A 21,998-nucleotide genomic window follows, 5' to 3' on the forward strand; every position below is an offset into this window, starting at 1 on the left:
AACTGCTTCTCGAGTTACTTCAGTGGCGACGAGGCTGCCCACCACCGGGCCGTGCCTGCTCCATGGCGGCCCACACGGGACCACTGGGTTTCGACGAAACGGAAGACAGTTGGGACGCCTACCAGGTGCGTCTGCAGTCCTACTTTGAAGCTTACGATATCGTCGACTCGAAGAAACGACGAGCCCTGCTAACGGCAGCCTTAAGCACGGCAACAGTCGGCATAATAACGGTACGGTGCGCGCCGGTGAAGATTCAAGACCTTACCTATGAGAAGCTGCTTGAACTGCTGGCAGAACACTTTGCGCCACAGGGCAACGAAATAGCGGAGTCCTACAAGTTCTTCACCAGATGCCAGCGTCCCGACGAGGCAACGAAGGACTTCATTGTGGAAATTCGGAAGAAGGCCTGCAGTTGCAACTTTGGCGAGGCACGGGACAGGATGCTACGAGACAGACTTGTTTGTGGTCTACGTGATGCCGGCGTTCGTCGGAAGCTTTTGGCCAGACCTTCGCTGACGCTGAAAGAAGCCGAAGATATAGCGTTAGCAGCAGAGATGGCAGCTCTCAACGTTGATCACATGGAGAGGACACAGGATTATGGCGACGTCCATGCCGTGAGGAGCAAGGTGCAAGGTCAACCGTATTACCACAGGACTCATCTGAGCACTTCTCGACCAAGCGAAGACGTCGTTTGCCCGTGCTGTGGTAGCACTAAGCACAAGGCAGCAAAGTGCAAGTTTCGCGGGGCGGAGTGTTTTCGCTGCCGACGTAAAGGACACCTAGCTAAGATGTGTGTATGGAAACAAGGGGTGGCCCTTTGTGAGGAGCATTCTTCAGAGAGCGACGGCAACGAACTTTGTCTACTGAGTTTGTATACTACGTCGGTAAACTTGGTCAAACCTGTGGTTCGCACCCTCTGCTGGAGCGGAATTCCGCTGACAATGCAAGTGGACACCGGATCGCCTGTCTCCATCATTACGTGGAAAACATACTGCAAGCATCGGCATGCCTGGCCTGCGCTCCGCGAGACGTCCTTGCAGTTGTCCTGCTTTCTTGGCAAGCTTCCCGTGTGGGGTCAGCTGAAACTTCCGGTCTCGTACGCGGGAAAGGCCCTAGATGCAACTCTAACCGTACTGCAATGCGATGGCCTGAACTTGTGCGGGCGAGATGTCATCAGCGCATTTGAGCGTAGCGGAAGGCCCGTCTTCAGCATTCTCGGCGAGGAAACCTCCGGTGAGCAAAATGTCCCTGACAGTACTTTGGTTAGCGGACTCTTAGAGGAGTTCGGCGATTTGTTTACGCCAGGTCTAGGGCTAATTGATGGCCCCGCAGTCCATTTGCGGTTGCGGTAAAATGCGATGCCATGGTTCTGCAAAGCACGTTCTGTGCCGTATGCAATGCGGGAGCAAGTGTCAAATGAAATAGACAGACTTGTTAAGCATGGCAGTCTCTCGCCTGTCGACAGTGCAGAGTGGGCCACGCCTTTGGTTCCCGTTATCAAAAAGAATGGTTCCATTCGGTTGTGTGGCGATATTAAGGTGACCGCAAATGCTGCATGTGTCACGGAGCAGTCCCTATTGCCAAAAATAAGGGATATCTTTGCAAACCTAAACTGTGGTGAAGTGTTCAGCACCATCGACTTGAAGGATGCTTACAGTCAGTTGCCGCTTGACGAGGAAACGAAGAAGATATTGGTCGTAAACCCTCCGAAAGGCCTGTTTTGCTTTAATAGGCTTCCTTTTGGTGTAGCCTCTGCTCCTGCGATTTTTCAGAGACGTGTGGACGGCATCCTGCAAGGCATTCTGGGCATTCAAGTGTACCTGGACGATGTGGTAGTCGCGGAGAAACGCGGCAACTGCGAGACGCTGCGTGAAGTTTTCAGACGTTTCCGGCAACACGGTGTCAAGCTGAATCCGCGGAAATGCAAGTTCCGACAAGCAGAAGTTGAATTTCTGGGACATCGTATAAATACGAATACGAAGTGGAAGTGCCTGTTGGCTCGTCCTGCGACATGCTGGCGGACAGCTGGCACAATCGGCGACCCGATCGAAGCTCCAGGAGATTGAGCGGGGAGTCAGAGGACGGGGGACCGAAGAGCACACTCCACCACTTGTGACGCAGCAGTTATCACGGCATTTATTCCGCGTCAAAAAATTAGGCGAACTGACCACGCCCACAGCACGGAGCACACACGAGAGCCACCCCCACAAGCGATGATGAAGAAGAACCCCATATGATGATGATCATGTACAGGTGATAAAGAATAGCTTATAAGTTCCCACATTATTATTATTATTGTGAGACAGTTGTTAAGCCTCAACGGTTTATTTCGCAGCTCGCACGCTGAAGAAGATGACACTGACCATGATGATGAATATATACAGATGAAGAAGATGAAGGGGTAATATAATGCTCACACAATTTCCCCCGTGCGCGGAAGCGGCCAACCTGGCCGCTGGTTATGGCGGGAAACGCCGTGTGAAAGGCTTTAAACGCGAAACATGCACAATCTCTGTGGCATGGCAGCGGCCGTCCAAAGGCGGAACAACTGGAGCGACACGATAGTTCACTGGCGAAGTCTGTTCCTGAACAATGTAGGGCCCGATAAAACGGGACTGAAATTTCTCGCACAATCAAGGAGCACGAACTGGGGTCCACAGTAACACTTCCTCTCCAGGGAGGAAGGAAACGACACGGTGAGATGCATCATAGCGAATTTTTCGGTCTTGTTGACTGGCGCGAATGTTGAGGCGAGCATGTTCGCGACACCGGGCAATGCACGAAACGAACTGCTCACACACTGATGTGGACAAAGGCACGGGGACATCGAAGAAAGAAACGTCGAGGATAGTGAGTGGTTGGCGACCATACACAAGGAAAAAGGGCGAGTACCCCGTATTGCGTTGGACAGCCGTGTTGTATGCGACAGTGTTGAATGGTAGAATGACATCCCAATTGGTGTGGTCAGAGTTGATGTACATAGATATCATGTCGGACAGCGTGCGATGAAAGTGCTCTGTGAGACCATTAGTTTGAGGGTGGCAGCTGGAAGTCGTTTTGTGGATGTTATTGGACGCACGGAGAACATCGTCGAGAAGTTTAAAGAGAAAGGTCCCGCCGCGGTCACTCAAAAGGACACGTGGGGCTTCGTGCCGTAAAAAGATGGCTTCCAAGAAAAAGGTGCAACCTCCTCTGCGGATCCCAAAGATAGTGCGGCCGTTTCAGCGTTCCGTGTCAAGTGGTCTACAGCTGTGACGATCCATCGTTTACCGCCGGTGGTTAAGGGTAGCAGTCCATAGAGGTTGATACCAACTACTGCGAAAGGAGCTTCAGGACACGGGACAGGTTGGAGCAGTCCAGCCGGAGGTGAGGTCAGTCGTTTGCGGTGTTGGCAGAGCGAACAGGAAGCCACGTATTTCGCTACGCTGGTTGCAAGTCCAGGCCAAGAGAAGCGGCTGCGAATTCGCTCATAGGTTTTATGGAAACCAAAGTGACCGGCACTGGGATCGTTGTGAAAGGTCTCCAATATCTGGGCCCGAATTGATCGGGGAACGACAGGAACCCAACAGTGTGCTTTGGGATGAAACACGTACCGGTATAATATCGAATTTTTGATCTTGAAGTTCTTCAACTGCCGATGGAGCCGAGCGTTCGCTGTGCGACATGATCCGTGAATACGTTCCATAATGGAGTGGCAGTAGGAGTCATTACGTTGGCTAGATGCAAATGTATGAGAATAGCTGGATGGGAGCCAATCAAGAGCAGCGAGCGAAGGGAATGCAGGCGACACGCCCTGCGGTCTGCTCACACATGGTGGTAAGCAAGCAGGGTAAGAAGACGTTGGTAGGGGACAATGAGAGAGAGCATTGGCATCCTGGTGTTTCTTTCCAGACTTGCAGGTGACGTCGAAGTCGTATTCTTGTAAACAAAGTATCCAACGGCCGAGACGTCCCGTTAAATTCTTTAGCGTTGCCAACCAGCACAAGGCGTGGTGGTCAGTAACGACCGTAAAGTGGCGGCCGTGCAGATAAGGCCGAAATTTTTGGACGGACAAAACAACAGCGAGACACTCTTGCTCGGTAATCGTATAATTTTTCTCTGCGGCTGTTAGCGTGCGACTTGCATATGCAACCACATGTTCTTCAGAATTTTGCTGATGTTGCAGAAGAACTGCACCGATACCGTGTCCGCTGGTGTCAGTATGTAGAAGAGTGGGTGCGGTGTTGTCGAAACGACAAAGCACAGGTCCGGACATGAGGGCACGCTTGAGGGCGTCAAAAGCAGTTTGGCATTCGTCCGACCATACGTAGGGAGCTCCAGAAGGAAGGAGTGGGTGGAGCGGCGCCGCAATGGTGGCAAAGTTACGTATGAAGCGCCGGAAATACGAAGCTAGGCCAAGGAAGCTACGCAAGTCTTAGGCACCTTGAGGCCTGGGGAAGCAGAGGACGGCGGTAATCTTGTCGGGGTCGGGTCGAAGGCCGTCCTTGCTGACAAGGTGTCCGAGCACTTGAATGGTTTTGCTGGTGAAGTAGCACTTTTTTGTATTCAGCTGAAGGCCAGCAGCTGAGAGGCATGTCAGGACTTCGTTGAGGCGCTGCAAGTGCTGATGGAAGGTCGACGAAAATATGATGATGTCGTCAAGGTAGCATAAGCAAGTCTTCCACTTTAGGCCCCGTAGTATGGTGTCTATCATTCGCTCAAATGTGGCGGGAGCATTACACAGGCCGAACGGCATTACATTAAATTCATAAAGTCCGTCGGGTGTAGCAAAGGCGGTTTTCTCCTTGTCTGCTTCATGCATGGGTATCTGCCAGTATCCGGAGCATAGATCAAGGCTGGAAAAATCCTCCACGCCTTGTAATGAATCTAACGCATCATCGATTCGGGGCAGTGGATATACATCTTTGCGGGTTATTTTGTTCAAGGCTTGGTACTCTACGCAAAATCGCACTGAGCTGTCTTTCTTACACACCAAAACGACAGGTGACAACCAAGGGCTTGAGGATGGTCATATTATGCTACGTTTCAGCATGTCGGCAATGTGGGTATCGATGATCTGGCGTTCAGCGGAAGAAACGCGATATGGCCGCCGGCGCACGATGGAAGTTCCATCTGTGTGTATGCGATGAACCATCGTAGAAGTCTGTCCCAGAAGAGGAGAGTGTACGTCGAAGGAGTCTTTATGCTTGGATAACAACGCCAGTAACTCCCCCGTCTGCTTCTGCTGTGGCGTTAAATCGGAGCTGATGGTACTAGCGAGAACAGAAGCAGGGACCGGATCCATAGCTGTGGGTGGTTGTGAAACAGCAGTAGTCGAGGTAAGCACAGAGACAGGCTGTGTGTCCAAGACGCACATGAAAGGGGCGCCTTTAGAAAGCAGAACTGGGTGATTCGTTGTGTTGAGTACAGCCAAAGTGGCCGTGCCGTTAGTAAAGCGAACGAGGCTGGGTGCCAGAGCAATCCCTTTGGATAAGCAACAGGCTGACGCTACAACTAAAACGTCACCATCGGCGATGTCAGAGTTATCTACAAGGAGTTGCTCGCGACCAGGGGGCACCATACAATTGTCAGCAGATCGTGAGCGAAGGCGTGGTTCGTGCACGTCGTCGGAATGGTCGGTCTCTGTCAATTTAACGAGGCGTTGACGGCACAAGATGAAAGCAGACGCCTAAGAGAGAAAGTCCCACCCTAGTGTAAGCATGTGAGCACAGGAAGTCAACACTGCGAATTGGATATGGTGGCGTATCCCGTCGATCAAAACTGTAACGGTGCATTGCGCCGATGGCCGAATCACAACATTATTTGCACCACGAAAAAGAGCTCCACTGTAAGGTGTAGTAACTTTGCGTAGACGGGCGCACAAGCCAGCGTGAATAATGGAAATAGCTGCTCCCGTATCAAGCAATGTTAGGACTGGTACACCTTCTACACACACGAATAAAGTATTGGCCGCTTACGCTGGAGGAATCCTAGTGTTTGTGAGCCATGCAGCTTTCCCTCCAAAAACTGCACCATCTAGTTTTCCGAACGGTAGTCAGGAGTGCGGGGCCGGTTGCAGGGGTGAAGTCGAGCGTTGGCGACCTGGACGGTAGTTAGGAGGCGCCTCGGGAGGTGGAGAAAGTGAGCGTGGGGAGAGCCGGCGCTGGTATGGACTCGGAGGAAGCAACGGGTCTCTCTCATAAATATCGTAGCCACGGTGTTCGTCCTGTTGTCGTCTTCGGCAAAAACGCGATATGTGCACCCGAATACCGCAATAATAACAAATGGGGCGAGGCATAGGCCGGGTAGTGTAAAATCCTGTGGCAGGCGGACGGGGTGGTAGAGTCGCCAGATGGTTGGGGCTAGTAGTAGGAGCAGGAGACGCTGTCCGAACGAGCGCTGGTTGCATAGCCGCAACCTGAGCATACGAGGTGGATGGTGAAGGAGGGCCACAGCTCGCAGCGCAGGTCATGGAGGACAGCTCCTCTTTGATGATGTCGCGCAGGCCAGGAACCGAAGGTTGAGGCTGGAAAACAGGAAGACTGAGCAGGCCACACGCTTGGAGCTCTTTGCGTATGAGAGTTTGAATCAGCATGTGCAAGTCCGTATCCGAGGAAGGAGGTGCATCACAGGCGACAGGTTGTAAACGGATGGCCTGCAGTGCATCCAGGTGTTGGCAAGTCACGATCACATCGTTTACGGTATTTGGATTCTTGATCGCCAGTGCGTTGAACACGACATGGGCAATGCCATTTAGGATGTGACGAACACGATCAGATTCCGTCATTGTGGCGTCAACATGGCGACAAAGGGCGAGGACGTCCTCGATATAAGAGGTGTATGTTTCCCCGGGAAGTTGCGTGCATCCATCAAGCTTTTTCTTAGCGACCTCAGAGCGAACATTAGGAGTGCCAAAAATCTGCCGAAGCTGGTGTTTGAATGCCGCCCAGTCAGGCAAGGTGCTCTCGTGGTTCAGAAACCAAGTTCTGGCAATGTCAGTGAGGTAGAATGCGAGTTGCGAAGCTTGTGCATGTCATCCCACCGGTTAGAGTCACTCACGCGCTCATAATTGTCCAGCCAGTCATCAACGCTGTCACTGCGAAGGCCAACAATCATGGTGGGATCGCACTGCCGCGTGCTGACGGTCCATGAAGGAACGGCCGGTGGGGCAGAGACGATGACGCCGGAGGCTCCTGGAGGATCTTCTTGGGGCATGCTGGTGGAAAGGTGGAGCAAGCGGTGGCCTGAACGAAGCTCCAGGGAAACTCGAAGGCGTAGAGGACCAAGGGATCAAAAGCAGCCTCCACCACTTGCGAGACAGCTGTTAAGCCTCAACGGCTTATTTCGCAGCTCGCGCGCTGAAGGTGACGCTGGCCATGATGATGCATATATACAGATGAAGAAGATGAAGAGGTAATATAATGCTAACATTATTATTATTATTATTATTATTATTATTATTATAAGTGATTATTAGTTTGCCTCGTTGCCTGGCATAATTAGGCAAACGTGGTCACTCACAGGTTACAGCAGGTAAGACCAGCATGTTAGAGGTCAGCCACAAGAAAGAGAGTCTCCACCGATGGCGTAATTTTATACCTCTTCCTTTTTACCTTTTGCGAGGGGAATATCGTCCACACCCATTGGATACCTTTCCTTTTCCTGTGAGCAGGGTGGGGGAAAGGAGTACGAATGTCACAAGAGTGACGGAGAATGGGTGCATAGTGCCTCTATCTCGTGTCTACACCCGCTCTCGATGCGTCCGCAACATGCGAAAAAGATGACGTGAGTATGTGGGAGGAAATGTGAGCAGTGTTCCCCACATCCTCCTCCCCTTAAGAAGGCCCTCCGACGCAAAATACTCGGACACATGTTAATTCCTCCAGAATGGCCCAAAAGGCAGCCTCCACATCCATTTCTTGTGGTGCCTCCGGCTGCAGTGATGTGTCCGGGGTTGTTGCCGCCGCTGCCTCTGATGCTGCCTTCCCCCTGTTCTGCACAGGAGCCGAGGGACGAGGTAGACTACCAGTAAGGCATAAACCAAAACAATGTTTCTTCCCACTCCCCAAAATCCCTTATGTACAAGGTCCTTTCACATTGTAGCGCCACCTTATATACACAGGTGGCAACCTCTACACCTGCCGCCGTTGTCAATCACCGCCACCGTGTCCTTGGGCATTATGCCGGCCGTCATCTTCGTGGCTGGCTATACATATGTTGCTGACAGATCCACACCATCCTGGGGCGTCCATGTTGCCACGTCCTGGGTGCCACTGCCTGGTTGCCTGGTTGCATGGGGGTCTTCGGGCCGGGCTCCCTCTGTGGGATCGACTGGGCCTCGGACGGAGAGGCCAGGCAGCGAGGTGATGGGCCGGTGGGGAAACGGTGCCATGGTGCCTGACGGGCCAGCCTTGCAGGCATCCGGGGTGAGGCCTGGCAATGCTCTGGTGGGTCGAAGGCCCTTATCTGGACTCCTCAAAGGGAGAGCTTCCCGCCGCCGAGTCGTCTCGGCGGCGCTTAGAGTGGCCGTTGTGCTCCATCTGCATGGTGGAAGTCTGCAGAGATGAGGTTCACACTCGCATTGCGCGTAATGTCTTGCACTCTGTGCAAGGCATCAAGGCGCCTCCTTGATGTTTCCTCAGGACGGCGTCCAGAAGTACTGCATGCCCTACGGGATGATCCAACCGCTGGGCACCTCGGATTCTCCCGGATGCTATCGAGAATACAGTAAAGATACTACTGGCCGCGCCTGACTGCTGATGTCGCCCGTTATGTCAAGACATGCCGAAACTGTCAGCGATGCAAGACACCACCGACAAAGCCAGCAGGCGATCAAGCCTCCTCCGATCAAGCAGGCGATCAGCCGATCAAGCCTCCCTGCCGACCATTTCAGTAGATCGGAATGGATTTGTTGGGACCCTTTCCGACGTCAACAACCGGAAATAAATGGATTGTCGTGGAGACGGACTACCTCATCCTCTTTGCTGAAATGAAAGCTCTGCCAAAAGGTAGCGCAGCTGAAGTGACGAAATTTTTCATCGAGAACATCCTCTTGCGACATGGTGCCCCAGAAGTCCTCATCACTCATAGTGGAATGGCCTTTACAGCAGAACTTACCCAAGCCATCCTGCAACGCAGCCAGACAAGCCACAGGAGGACAACTGCCTACCACGCGCAGACGAATGGTCTTATGGAGCGCTTCAACAACACCATCGCCAACATGCTAGCAATGTACGTCAACGTCGAACACAAGACATGGGATGCGGTCCTGCCGTACATAACCTTCGCTTATAACAATGCATTGCAAGAAACAACTCAAATGATGCTGTTCAAGCTGGTTTATGGAAGGAGCTCGACAACGACTCTCGATGCCATGCTGCCATATGTCACCGAGGACCTATCGCCACCTATCTGTCGCCGCCCATCTCCAGTGTGCTGGAGAAGCTGGAAGCTCGCCTGACTGCGGATGAAGAACCAGCAGAGGACCGACAGCCGGCACTACAACCTTCGACGATGCTACGTTGAGTACCAGCCCGGTGACCGTGTTTGGGTTTAGACCGCAATAAGCTAACGAGGACTTAGCGAGAAGCTTTTACGCCTTTTTTTTAGACCCTACAAGATCATGCAACGCATTGGCACACACGACTATGAGGTCATGCCAGACGGCATTACGATATCACACGGCGCCACTGATGACCATAGTCCATGTGCGACTTAAGCCGTTCTACCAGCGTTAACGAAGTTGGGGAGGTTGCATAGCTGAACTTTGGACTTTCTTTTTTTTTTTTTTTTTGACTGTGTGACTTTGAACTTGGTTTCTTTGTTGCTTTATTACTTTTTTTTAATAACTGTCCTTTTCTTTTTCGCTCTCCTGTTATGTTTAATATCGGGACAATGCTTTCTAAGAGGCTTGACACATCTACTTGTTTATCTTTTTCGGGTGACCACTTTTAACCGTCTAACAAATGTTATCGCTCAGCATACGAGACAGCTGCACGTATAAGAATCTTGAATGTTACCGATGGTTCTGTCTGCTATCTGTTGTCACTGAAGCTTGTGTAATCTGACTGCGTGTGCAACGGGAATTGTGTAGAACCTTCTGGAAGATACATAGGCTCCAGTGACATCTCTGGAACCTTCGATGACTCTTGTATAAAAGCTAACGCGCTTGACTGGCAGATCAGATGTCGACGATTGCTGACCGTGTTCGCCGCTATCACAGTGCTTTGAGTGTAGCTTGATTTTATGGACACAAACTCGCCCAATAGAAGTTAGTTTCATCATTCAGAGGTTGGTCGTTTTATTATTCACCGTCACTACTATGTGACAATATTTACACACTTTTTAAGCATCGTAAGGTCCTTCATGAGATTCTATAAATGCAAGAATCCTATAATCAATGAGCTTTATTCAGTCCTGTACACAACATATGCCTAACCAGCATGTCATATGGTGGGTGCCTGGATGCAGAAACATCGAGGGTAATACGCTCTCCAACCATATTGCTACATCCATAATAACATAACCAAGCAACTCTACCCTAACGGTCTCTTGCACAGACTTGAAACCTTTCCTATGGAAGAAACTTAGGTCGTATGGACAACACACGTGAGACACTGAAACCCTTGATATTACAGCAGAGCGGCCAGTTGGGCTAGTTGATGGAAGTTCATCTTGTAAAACTGTTGTGCTTTCCATTGTGCTTGCTGATTGGGAGGTGCAATTTCTGGATGCAAGATTGTGACAGCAGCGATTGTGGAGGGCCTATCAGCATGATGACGTCATTTTGATCATTGTATATATGTGTGTCATCTTTCACCCAATAATCTTAAGTTGTAACTCTGTGCGCATCCTGTCCTTTTCTATTTCTCTTGTCCATGTGTCTTAGCGCAGTAACCCCAGTTTTCTGTGTTATTAAACCAAACTTAGGTAATTGGCTACCTATAACAAAAATATGACGAACTGAGGTTATTTTCTGTCATCTTTGGATAGGGCACACATATGGCACCCACTCTTTCCTGTTGACCAGGGACGCATCTCCTGTCTGTGATAGATGTGGCAAGATGCTGATGGTCCTTCACATCTTGTTAGAGTGTCCGGAATTGGAAGGTTAAAGGAAAAAGTATTTTGCCCCAGCACACAGACAACTTTCCTTTTCACCCTGCAATGTTCCTCGGCATAGAACCATTCTTTGACAGTAGAGTAGTTTTGAGGTTTTTACAAGTTACTGAAGTATTAAAGCGCCAAACAGACGACACAAGAAGAGACACGGACGAGCGCTTACTAACAACTGATGCTTTATTGTCAAAAACACACAATATATACGCAAATCTGGCAGCACAACTCACACGTTGTCGAAAATCGCATGGTAACCAGGCAAAATATGATAAAACGATTGTAAAAGATGACGTTCGTGAAAATGACACTTGGTGTATAGGGCCAAAGGACCATAAAGGATAATGGTTACGCGATACACAAAACACTGCCGATTTGGCCTCATCTTGAAATGCGCCTGTTGATGAGAGTGGAAAGGGCAAAATGAGCTTGGCTGTTTATGGCAGTTCTAAACATTACGACACACTCTTAGTGTCTCCATGCTGATTCTAGCAAATTGACCATCAAAGTCGAGCACACGTGGGCTACAACTCATGCATTCAAAACACTCTCTAACTATGGACTTTGCTAATCATAGAAACACACTAAGCAAAAGTAAGACCGCATTTTTGCGATCCACACAATGGCTTCTGTTCTGATCCGGTGCAGAGCAAGCATCAGCCCAGATGATGAAGGCTCTTGTTGGCTTTGGCCGAGTCTTTGTTTGTTCATCTGCTGTTATTTGTGACCACTCACATTATTCATCTTTTGAGAATGCAACTATTTCGCTAAAGTGAGTTGTGTAAGTTGGGAATTTTGTCTGCAGGTTCTAGTGAACCCATTTGATGACATCATTCCCCGCAAGGCTCTGCAGGACACAGCTGAGGAGCAGCCGGCACCTGCTGTTTCCACAGCTGCTGCAACCAGGCAAGCATGGCCCCTTCCTCTTTTAGTTATGGCAGTCTTCACAATATCCACTTCATTATTTTTTTTTCCATGACATCATTTAAAAGGTTGAAGCTGATTTGCTTTGACCTTATCCTTACACTGACATCGGCGTAACATCTATTACACTTGCACGTCTATATTCAGATGTGCAAATGGGACTTCAGTAGGGTAGGAACTTTAGCCATTTAGTGTAGCATAGTTCAAATTCTATAGGACAAGTGCTTAGACGAAGTGCACAGAAGGGCACCTGTGAGTGTGTTGCTCTTTTCTGTGTACTTAACTTGTATGAGTTCTTGTCCTCTAGAGTTCGAACTTTGCAAATTGTAGTCAGCCCTACAATACCAAACATTTTACTAAGCAGCCACAAGCTGCGAGGTGGTTTGTTTTCCAAGTAAAGGATGTATGGTAAGGAAATGTGCAGATATGAAGGCACTCCGTGGGGTTGCTCGATTGTGGTTTTTCATAAGCCTACAGGTCTCAAGTTAATGTAAATATGAGCAGTAAACATGGCACATTGCCCATCAGGACAGACAAGACACATCATCATCAGCCTATTTTTATGTCCACTAGCACGAGTGAAGACCTCTCCCAGTGATCTCCAATTACCTCTGTCTTATGCTAGCTGATTCTAGCTTGCACCTCTGGAAATACTTGCTAGTCTCTGGAAACTTGCGAGTCTGGAAATACTCTCGGAAAACTCGGGGAGCTTGTTCTTCTATCAGGGAAAATTTGCTGTAATTTTATTGAAAGGGAACAAAAGTGGCAGTGATGCTGGCTCGAGTAACAGAGAGGAATCGTAACAAATGGTCTTTGACGCCACGTCGTCAGCTGGAGGAGTTGCCAGTGTGAAGTCAACGGACGGCTTCACGTCACCACCACGTACCCAATCGGTTCAGTGGATAAGAACTTCTGAAATTTTGGATGCAAGAACCCTTCACCGTCTGATTTTCTGGACATTTTGCCGTGATCGCAGGCCTGAAACAGCATTAATCAAAGCCACCACCGCCGCCATTTTTATTACTTCGTCGCCTTAGGCCTAGCTGCTTCGACATTCGCTATTAAGCTTCTTGCCACTTGGTACTGTGTTTTTCATAGAAATAATTCGCCGCTGTCAGCAATGGCACTGAACATTGCCTTTGTGGTCCTCGCGATTGGCTTCGAAGCTCGGAAAGCACGACGCGTTGCATAATGCCGGTTTCTAAAAGTCAACTTTGCCCCAATACATCATTGCGCTGTGAAGCATATTGCAAAGTATTTGCAGTGATAATAAGCATGGGAAGGGGCAATTGTAAAGGGACACGGTATCATTCCAGCGACTATAGGTGGCGCGACGGTAGGTCAAAATGGCTGCCGAGACGGTGATAAGGCGATCTCGCAAGCGTTTGCATCTCGAGCAGCAAAGCATGTCAGACCCTCTGGTTTTGCTGCAGACCATACTTTCTCTTGCTAAAGAGACGCAAAGGTGCGTAAATGAAGCCGCAGCTACGTTCAGCGCCGGTCACATCATATGCTGCGGCGTCAAGTCCATTGCAGACGCCGAAATCAGTGTCGAATCGCTCTGCCTGCAGACGAGCGTAACCAAGGGCCTGCCGCACTGCGTTCACGTCATAGTACGTGAAGATACAAGCTCTGAAAGGTCAGTATGTCGTTACTAGCATTGAAAATGCTCACGGGCATGAGGCCATATATTTGTGTTTTCGCAAACAGTTAGTAAGCGCAAGTGCATGCCGGTAACAGACAATTGTTTTTCAAGCACTCCTGTTTTCAACAAAATATAATGCTGTGCAGTAAGAAACAAACTTTAGCGCATTTCCAAATGTAAATTTAAAAAAAGAAACGACTGTAAAAAACAACAATTTACGAAACTCGTAATGCACAGGTGTGATCACACTCATCCAGAGCCTCGAGCAGCGTACAGCGGAGCAAATAAACTGAAACTTAGCGTAGTTGTTTGACTAGCGGCACGGTTTGAGCACTGCAGCATGCAGCACATGCGATTACTATTCGCTTTTTTCCTCTTCTGCGCGTCCTTGACTACCGCGAGACCGGACCGCCAAACTGCATCGCAGATTTCTATTACCGGGTGACTGCTCTGGAGGAGAGCTGCGGGGCGCCGCCTGCGTCACTGAAATGACCACACCATCTCCTATTAGTACGAGCACCAATATGCCTAATAAGGGTACTGGTAGGTCTTCAGAGCTTTTTCTGATGTGCATGTGACGATTTGAGCCCTTAAGGGCAGTAAAAGACATGCATTCATTTTTTGGAACTGCCCGATTTTCAGACGTTTTTGCGGCCCCTAGGGAGTCCGAAAAAATTGGACGTTGCCTGCACAACTGTCCAAGAGGACACTTCAAATGATCCGTGTGGCAAACGCGCGGCGTAAGAAGAAGACAATGGGCGGGGAATGGATGGATGGTTGTTATTAGCGTCCCCTTTAGAACAGGGTGGTGGGTCGCGCCACCCAGCGCTTGCTATTATACTGCCTAATGTCCTACCTAGTTTAAAAAAGAAGGAAAGAAAAAGAAAAGCACATGGTGAATTCCCATAACCAAATTTTCTGATCCCCTATTGCGAACTTTGTTTTTGTATGTCTCCGTTTTTTTTTTTTTTTCCATACTTTTCTTCCACCAATCTTCCAATCGCCTCTTACTAATCTCTATTGCGGACATGTTTACTTTCACCCTGCTCTCATTGAACCCAAGGGCTTCAAGAAGTCCAGTGGTGCCTAACTTGACCGCTGGGCAGACACCTTCACATTCTAATAAAACATGCTCTATTGTTTCCCTAGCTTTACTGCAGAAAGCACATGCTTCTTCTTTGCTGTTTTGTTTCATTTGAATGCACAAAGCTTAAAAAGCAAACGCGAATCTGTCTGCATGCTTCTACATGAATTACAGCATGAATTTGTTATTTTAGCATCCTCTGAGACATGGTTCTGTGATGAGTACGATGCTGTACACTTCTCGGGCTATAAGTGTTGTTCACTCTCCCGAAAACATAAGAAAGGGGGTGGTGTTGCTTTTTATTTAAAACACAATCTATGCTTTGATGTGATTTCTGAGTTTTCTGTAATGCACAAGCACTATGAATCCCTCATGATCAAGTGTGAAAATACTATATTTGTGGTTATTTACAAGCCTCCATCCGGTGTTGTATCCATGTTGTTAGATTTCATTGAATGAATGTTGGATTTTTGTACACAGCTTGGCACTCTCCTCATTGTAACGAGCGATTTTAATACTGACCCTGCTCTCAATGGACCGATCCAAACAAGCATTTCTGCATGTTTTCTTTTCGTTTGGCTACGAAAAAGTTTAATAATGTTCCAACCAGGGTGACGAACAATTCTGAAAGCCTACTTGACTTGTGTTTTACAACGTGATTAATTGGCTTACAGTCGGGTGTCCTCATCTCTGATGTAAGTGATCACATGCCTATTTTCCTGTTTTTTACACGTGAGACAAAACTGTGCCGACAGCGCAAAAGTGACAGGTGCTCATAGTACGCATTGATAACCAAGAACACGATTGCTGATTTTGAAGCGTCACTCTGCAAAGCGGAATGGTCCGAAATATACGCATTGACAGATCCTGTCAAGGCATTCAATCGCTTTCTCGGCATAATCAAAGACCTTTATCACAAAGCGCACCCTCTAAGAGAAGCTAGAAGAAGCAAGAAATGTAGGAAACCGTGGGTTGACACCGCGCTTCTAAAATGAATAAAGGAATGTGATAGACTTTTTGCTACTTTTATAAAGACAAGGCAACCAGAGTACTTAATGAAATACAAAAAGGTCAGGAATAAGTTAGGCCGTGATATAAAGCTGGCAAGGGAGAGGTATTATGAGAACAAGTTCACTCACATTCTCAATGATCCAAAAAAAAGCTTGGAAAACATTGAATGATCTGCTTCTGAACAGTGACCGTAATCCTGTTTTTGAGGTTATGGATAAAGGCGAATCTTTCACAGGGGCTGCACTGGCTGATAAGTTTAATCAGCATTTCTTACAATGTGGCGCGTCTGATGCGTTTGATGCTGATAGTCCAACTTACAGGTCTTATATTCCATGTAGTATGAGCAGATCGCTATTTCTTGCGCCAGCACTTGAGGCTGAAGTAAGTAGCTTATTTCTGAGGTTATAAGAATTCCACAGCATGTGGTGTGGATGGCATAAAGGCAGAACCAATAAAAGCTATGGTGCTGCATACCTGTGATGTCACACATTTGCAATTTAATTTTGTGCACCGGCGCATTTCCTGATGAATTAAAGATTGCAAGGGTATCGGTAGTTGTTTAAAGGGGAGACAGGAATGACGTGAGCAACTACAGACCGATTTCAGTTCTCCCAATCTTTTCCAAATTAGTAGAGCAGTTCATTAATGAAAGAATTTTAAATTTCTGCACTCAAAATAATATTATAACAGAAAAGCAATACGGTTTCCGAAAACGCCAATGTACTGAACTGGCATTGCTAAAGATAAAAAAATAATAATAATAAGTAACTTTGAGGACAAGCTGTACACAATAGCAATATTTCTTGACTTTAAAAAGGCATTCGATTCCATTAAACATGATATCTTGTTACAAAAGTTAAATGAGTGTGGCACTAGGGGAACTGCTCCTAACCTAATTCATCATCATCATCAGCAGCCTGGTTATGCCCACTGCAGGGCAAAGGCCTCTCCCATACTTCTCCAACTACCCCGGTCATGTACTAATTGTGGCCATGTTGTCCCTGCAAACTTCTTAATCTCATCTGCCCACCTAACATTCTGCCGCCCTCTGCTACGCTTTCCTTCCCTTGGAATCCATTCCGTAACTCTTAATGACCATCGGTTATCTTCCCTCCTCATTACGTGTCCTGCCCACGCCCATTTCTTTTTCTTGATTTCAACTAGGATATCATTAACTCGCGTTTGTTCCCTCACCCAATCTCCTCTTTTCTTATCCCTTGACGTTACACCTATCATTCTTCATTCCATAGCTCGTTGCGTCGTCCTCAATTTAAGTAGAACCCTTTTTGTAAGCCTCCAGGTTTCTGCCCCGTACGTGAGTGCTGGTAAGACACAGCTGTTATACACTTTTCTCTTGAGGGATAATGGCAACCTGCTGTTCATGATCTGAGAATGTCTGCCAAACGCACCCCAGCCCATTCTTATTCTTCTGATTATTTCAGTCTCATGATCCGGATCCGCAGTCACTACCTGTCCTAAGTAGATGTATTCCCTTACCACTTCCAGTGCCTCACTACCTATAGTAAACTTCTGTTCCCTTCCGAGACTGTTAAACATTACTTTAGTTTTCTGCAGATTAATTTTTAGACCCACCCTTTGGCTTTGCCTCTCCAGGTCAGTGAGCATGCATTGCAGTTGGTCCCCTGAGTTACTAAGCAAGGCAATATCATCAGCGAATCGCAAGTTACTAAGGTATTCTCCATTAACTCTTATCCCTGATTCTTCCCAATCCAGGTCTCTGAATACCTCCTGTAAACACGCTGTGAATAGCATCGTAGAGATCGTATCTCCCTGCCTGACGCCTTTCTTTATTGGGATTTTGTTGCTTTCTTTACGGAGGACTACAGTGGCTATGGAGCCGCTATAGATATCTTTCAGTATTTTTACATACGGCTCGTCTACACCCTGATTACGCAATGCCTCCATGACTGCTGAGGTTTCGACTGAATCAAACGCTTTCTCGTAATCAATGAAAGCTATATATAAAGGTTGGTTATATTCCGCACATTTTTCTATCATCTGATTGATAGTGTGAATATGGTCTATTGTTGAGTAGCCTTTACGGAATCCTGCCTGGTCCTTTGGTTGACGGAAATCTAAGGTGTTCCTGATTCTATTTGCAATTACCTTAGTAAATACTTTGTAGGCAACGGACAGTAAACTGATCGGTCTATAATTTTTGAAGTATTTTTCAAGTCTTTCAATAATTAAAAATTATTTAACCAACTGACTACAGTACACATACATTAGTCATTCCAAATCAGCAATGGGTGAAATCAAATACGGTGTTCCGCAGGGGTCCATCCTAGGGCCACTTCTTTATTTATTATACATTAATGACATCACAAATGTGCCTCTAACACCTGATATAATCATGTATGCTGATGGCACTAATATCTTCTTTCCTGGTGGAAACTTGCTTACTCTCGAGCAAGAAGCAAATATTTGGCTCAGTAATCTTTCAGACTGGCTTGGAGCAAATAAGTTGGAATTAAACACTAAAAAGACAAAATGCAATATTTTTCGGCCTCGCAACAAGGGTATTGATGATAGCTTAGTATTACGATTCCGTGATGAAGTCATTATATGTTCTACGTCCCAGAGGTACCTGGGTGTTACGTTTGAAGATAACTTAAACTGGTCCAGTCATGTCGGCAACATTAAAACCAGCATTGAAAGATCCATCAGTGTTATTAATAAATTAAAGCGTCTATTACCTTCTAGATTAAAAAAACAATTATACCTAGTGCCTAGTGCATTCACGCCTCCAATATTGTTTATCTGTCTGGTGTACCACGTCGAAAACCAACATCCATAGTTTACTAACCTTGCAGAAATGCTTGATTCGGGTAATTGAGAATGCGTCCTATAGAAGCCACTCCGCTCTGGTTTTCAAGAAGAATTGTATTTTAACATTAGAAAACCTTATTAACAAAAAAACAGCCATGCAATATTTAAAGAGGTAAGACTCAATGAAAGCGCCTTTTTTTACAGCATACCTCCCAAATGAACATAAATACAACACAAAGCAATTAACTTACAACAAGGGCAAGATCCGTACAAATTAAGGCATGCAAAAGCAGGCATTCATAGTTGCAGATTTTCTGAATCCTGGCTTACTCACTATAATAAATGAATCACCGTCCCTAAGCACATTAAAAAAAAAAAAAGTAAACATGTATTTGCTGTCACTACAGGTATGACTGTTCATTCTTTTGTACTCAAATTGCATTCAATATTTCTGTTACGTATTTCATGTACTTTTCATTTTTTCGTGTATGCATCCACTTCGTGTGCCATGCTTGCCCTGTGTGCTTGAGGGTTTTGTGCAGTGGGAACGGGTCGGGCAAGGGGACTGACAGTCAGGCATTCGGGCCTTTTTGTCAACCTCGTAGATTCTTTGTATTTTTTTCTGTCAAAATAAACATTCATTCATTCTTCCTTCTTTTATCTCGCTTTATAGGTGCGCATTCTAAGGCATCCCGATCTAGCTTCGAGAAATAATGAGCTTCCCTTTGAGTTTCCATAAATTATTTCCTTCCTGATTTCATTTTTTCCTGTGAAGTAGTTACTCAAGGCAGGTTTCCTTTCCATTGCCACCACCCGTGAGATTATTTCAGCCTCTCGGACTTTCCACTTGACCTTCTGTGTTGCTGTGTTGCCCACCATACAGGCCGCACACTTGCTGGTAAACTTCCTAGTTCTTTTCCTCCACTGTGAGTCAATGTTTTTCCTGTACACTCTCGCAACCTTTGTTCCAACTTCATTTTATATTTGTCAATTGTTTTTCGAAATCAATTTTACTCTCAGCTTCCCTACTTCAAAACTTGTCCAGCCCATATCACCCTGCACAGCTTCATTTGTAATCTTCCTGTGAGCGCCCAATGTGAGGCGTCCCACTGACCTTTGGTTGCCATCAAGTCTTGATTTCAAGCAAACAACCACATTTTCAAAAGTAAGTCCTGGAACCATTATACCTTTCCATGTACCCCGTAGCACCTCGTACCTATTGTATCCTCATTGTGCTCTGTGTTTCATTATGGCTGCATTTCTCTTCCCTTTTACTGTTATTGCTTTTTCCTGTGTTTCCATATATTTATTGCCTTCGTTTATCCATATACCAAGAGATTTATATTCTTTTACCCGAGGTATTTCCTGGCCCTGTATTGCGACTGTGTCTGTTCACTGCTTTCGTTGAATTCCATAACACCTGATTTTCTAACGCTAAAATTTCAAACCTAAATTCTCGCCTTCCTGTCCTTGATATTAGTCAGATGTTGCGAATCACTTTGCTTGTTAGCTAGCAACACAATGTCGTCCGCATAAAATAAACCTTAAAGCTGCTGCTCTGCTACTGTACCCGCCTGTCTGTATGAGAGATTAAACCCGATATTAAACGGTTTGTAAAATAGCGAGCGCCATCTGGTGCACAACAGGGAGAGCTGCAGCACTCTGTGTGTGAAAGTATGTGGTTAGAAAGCGAGTTTTGTTTCTTGGCTTCTGCCTGGCCTCTGCCGTGGCAACCGCATATGTTCACTGTGGCAAAAATTATTGAAGACGCCGTCACTCCATTCCAGTTTTCGTACATGACATGGACCTCTGACTTCTCGAAGCGTACCATTCAAACTGATCACATGTGGCAATATCTACTTTCTACAACTACCACTATTCGCCTGGCTCATCGAGGCTCAGCACTGAAGGGAGAAAATCACATTAAAAATATTGTATTTTCGGAGGCTGCTGATGCCAGCACGGGACTGATGTGAGCGACATGCACTTGTTCAATGAAAAACGGAGTGTACATCGTCAAAACACGCTGCCGATGTGTCGCCGAGTGTCCACACTTGGTTTCGTAGACTGGCCACGCGCAGTTACCACTGTGCAAGGCGGCTCGCCTTATTTGCTCCTTGCTGCCAACAGAGTATAGAGAGAACCAACTCTCTGGTTATTTAACTGTGACATAATTGTCCAGACGCCAAAATGCTCATGAAAATGAACGCTTCATGGCTTGCGGCGTTTTCATTGCAAGCGCTGTCGGCTGCTGCTTTGAATACCAGGAGCTAGGCCTACTGACTTAAGCGATTGGCGGCTACCGACAAAGTCAGTGCGCCGACCGTATTAGGAGAGTTTACCGTACTGATATGGTCCATCTGCAGCAAAGCAAAGTTTCATAACGCTGTCTGTCTTATTACGACGGTCCTTTTTTGCATACGGTAAATACGAGAAAGTCTCAAATGGCATGCTGATCTCTCGACTGTATGCACTGACTGCCACCAATGAAGACGGTAGGCTTTAGTTGCTGGCCGTGGGTGTCGCCAGTTATGGAGAAGCTTCTGCTAGCAATTGAAAGCATAGTTTTTTGTGAACTGTTTAATGCATGCATGAAAGCAACAAGAGAGGATGGAATAACAGTCGATTTAGTCAAAGATGGAGGAGACACAATGCTAGGAAAACTGGTGGCTCTCTATACGAAGTGTCTGGCAACTGCAAGGGTCCCAGAAAACTGGAGGAATGCAAACATTATACTAATCCACAAAAAGGGCGACTTTAAAGAACTAAAAAATTATAGGCCCATTAGCTTACTCCCAGTATTATATAAAATATTTACCAAAATAATCTCCAATAGAATAAGGGCAACACTGGGCTTTAGTCAACCAAGGGAGCAGGCTGGCTTCAGGAAAAGTTACTCTACAATGGATCACATCCATGTCATTAACCAGGTTATTGAGAAATCTGCAGAGTACAATAAGCCTTTCTATATGGCTTTCATAGATTACGAAAAAGCATTTGATTCATTAGAGATACCAGCAGTCATAGAGGCATTGCGTAATCAAGGAGTACAAACCACTTACATAAATACCGTGGAAAATTTCTAGAGATTCCACAGCCACCTTAATTTTAAACAAGAAAAGTAGGAAGATACCTATAAAGAAAGGGGTCAGACAAGGAGACACAATCTCTCCAATGCTACTCACTGCGTGCTTAGAAGAAGTATTCAAGCTATAAAACTGGGAAGACTAAAGTGTAAATATCGACGGCGAATATCTGAACAACCTTTGGTTTGCCGATGACATTGTTCTATTCAGCAACAATGCAGACGAGTTGCAACAAATGATTGATGACCTTAACAGGGAGAGTGTAAGAGTGGGGATGAAGATTAGTATGCAGAAGACAAAGATAATGATAAATAACCTGGCAATGGAACAAGAGTTCAAGATCGCAAGTCAGCCTCTAGAGTCT

At 46.7% G+C, this 21,998-nt stretch overlaps 1 protein-coding gene across 5 annotated transcripts in view; it reads left to right on the top strand.

Moving 5' to 3' along the window:
* The window catches only part of LOC126538397 (spliceosome-associated protein CWC27 homolog), a 275,758-nt gene that overhangs the window by 77,387 nt on the left and 176,373 nt on the right, over positions 1-21,998 (top strand). For all 5 annotated transcript variants that reach the window (XR_008613958.1, XM_055074766.2, XM_055074768.2 and 2 more), the window contains exon 5: positions 11,900-12,000. Coding sequence is in view for 4 of the 5 variants with exons in the window: in XM_055074766.2 (XP_054930741.1) it covers positions 11,900-12,000 (101 nt within the window). In the remaining variant the exon portion in view is untranslated. The remainder of the gene's footprint in view (positions 1-11,899; positions 12,001-21,998) is intronic.

Source organism: Dermacentor andersoni, chromosome 4 (genome assembly GCF_023375885.2).
Source record: "Dermacentor andersoni chromosome 4, qqDerAnde1_hic_scaffold, whole genome shotgun sequence".
Classification (NCBI taxonomy): Eukaryota; Metazoa; Arthropoda; class Arachnida; order Ixodida; family Ixodidae; genus Dermacentor; species Dermacentor andersoni.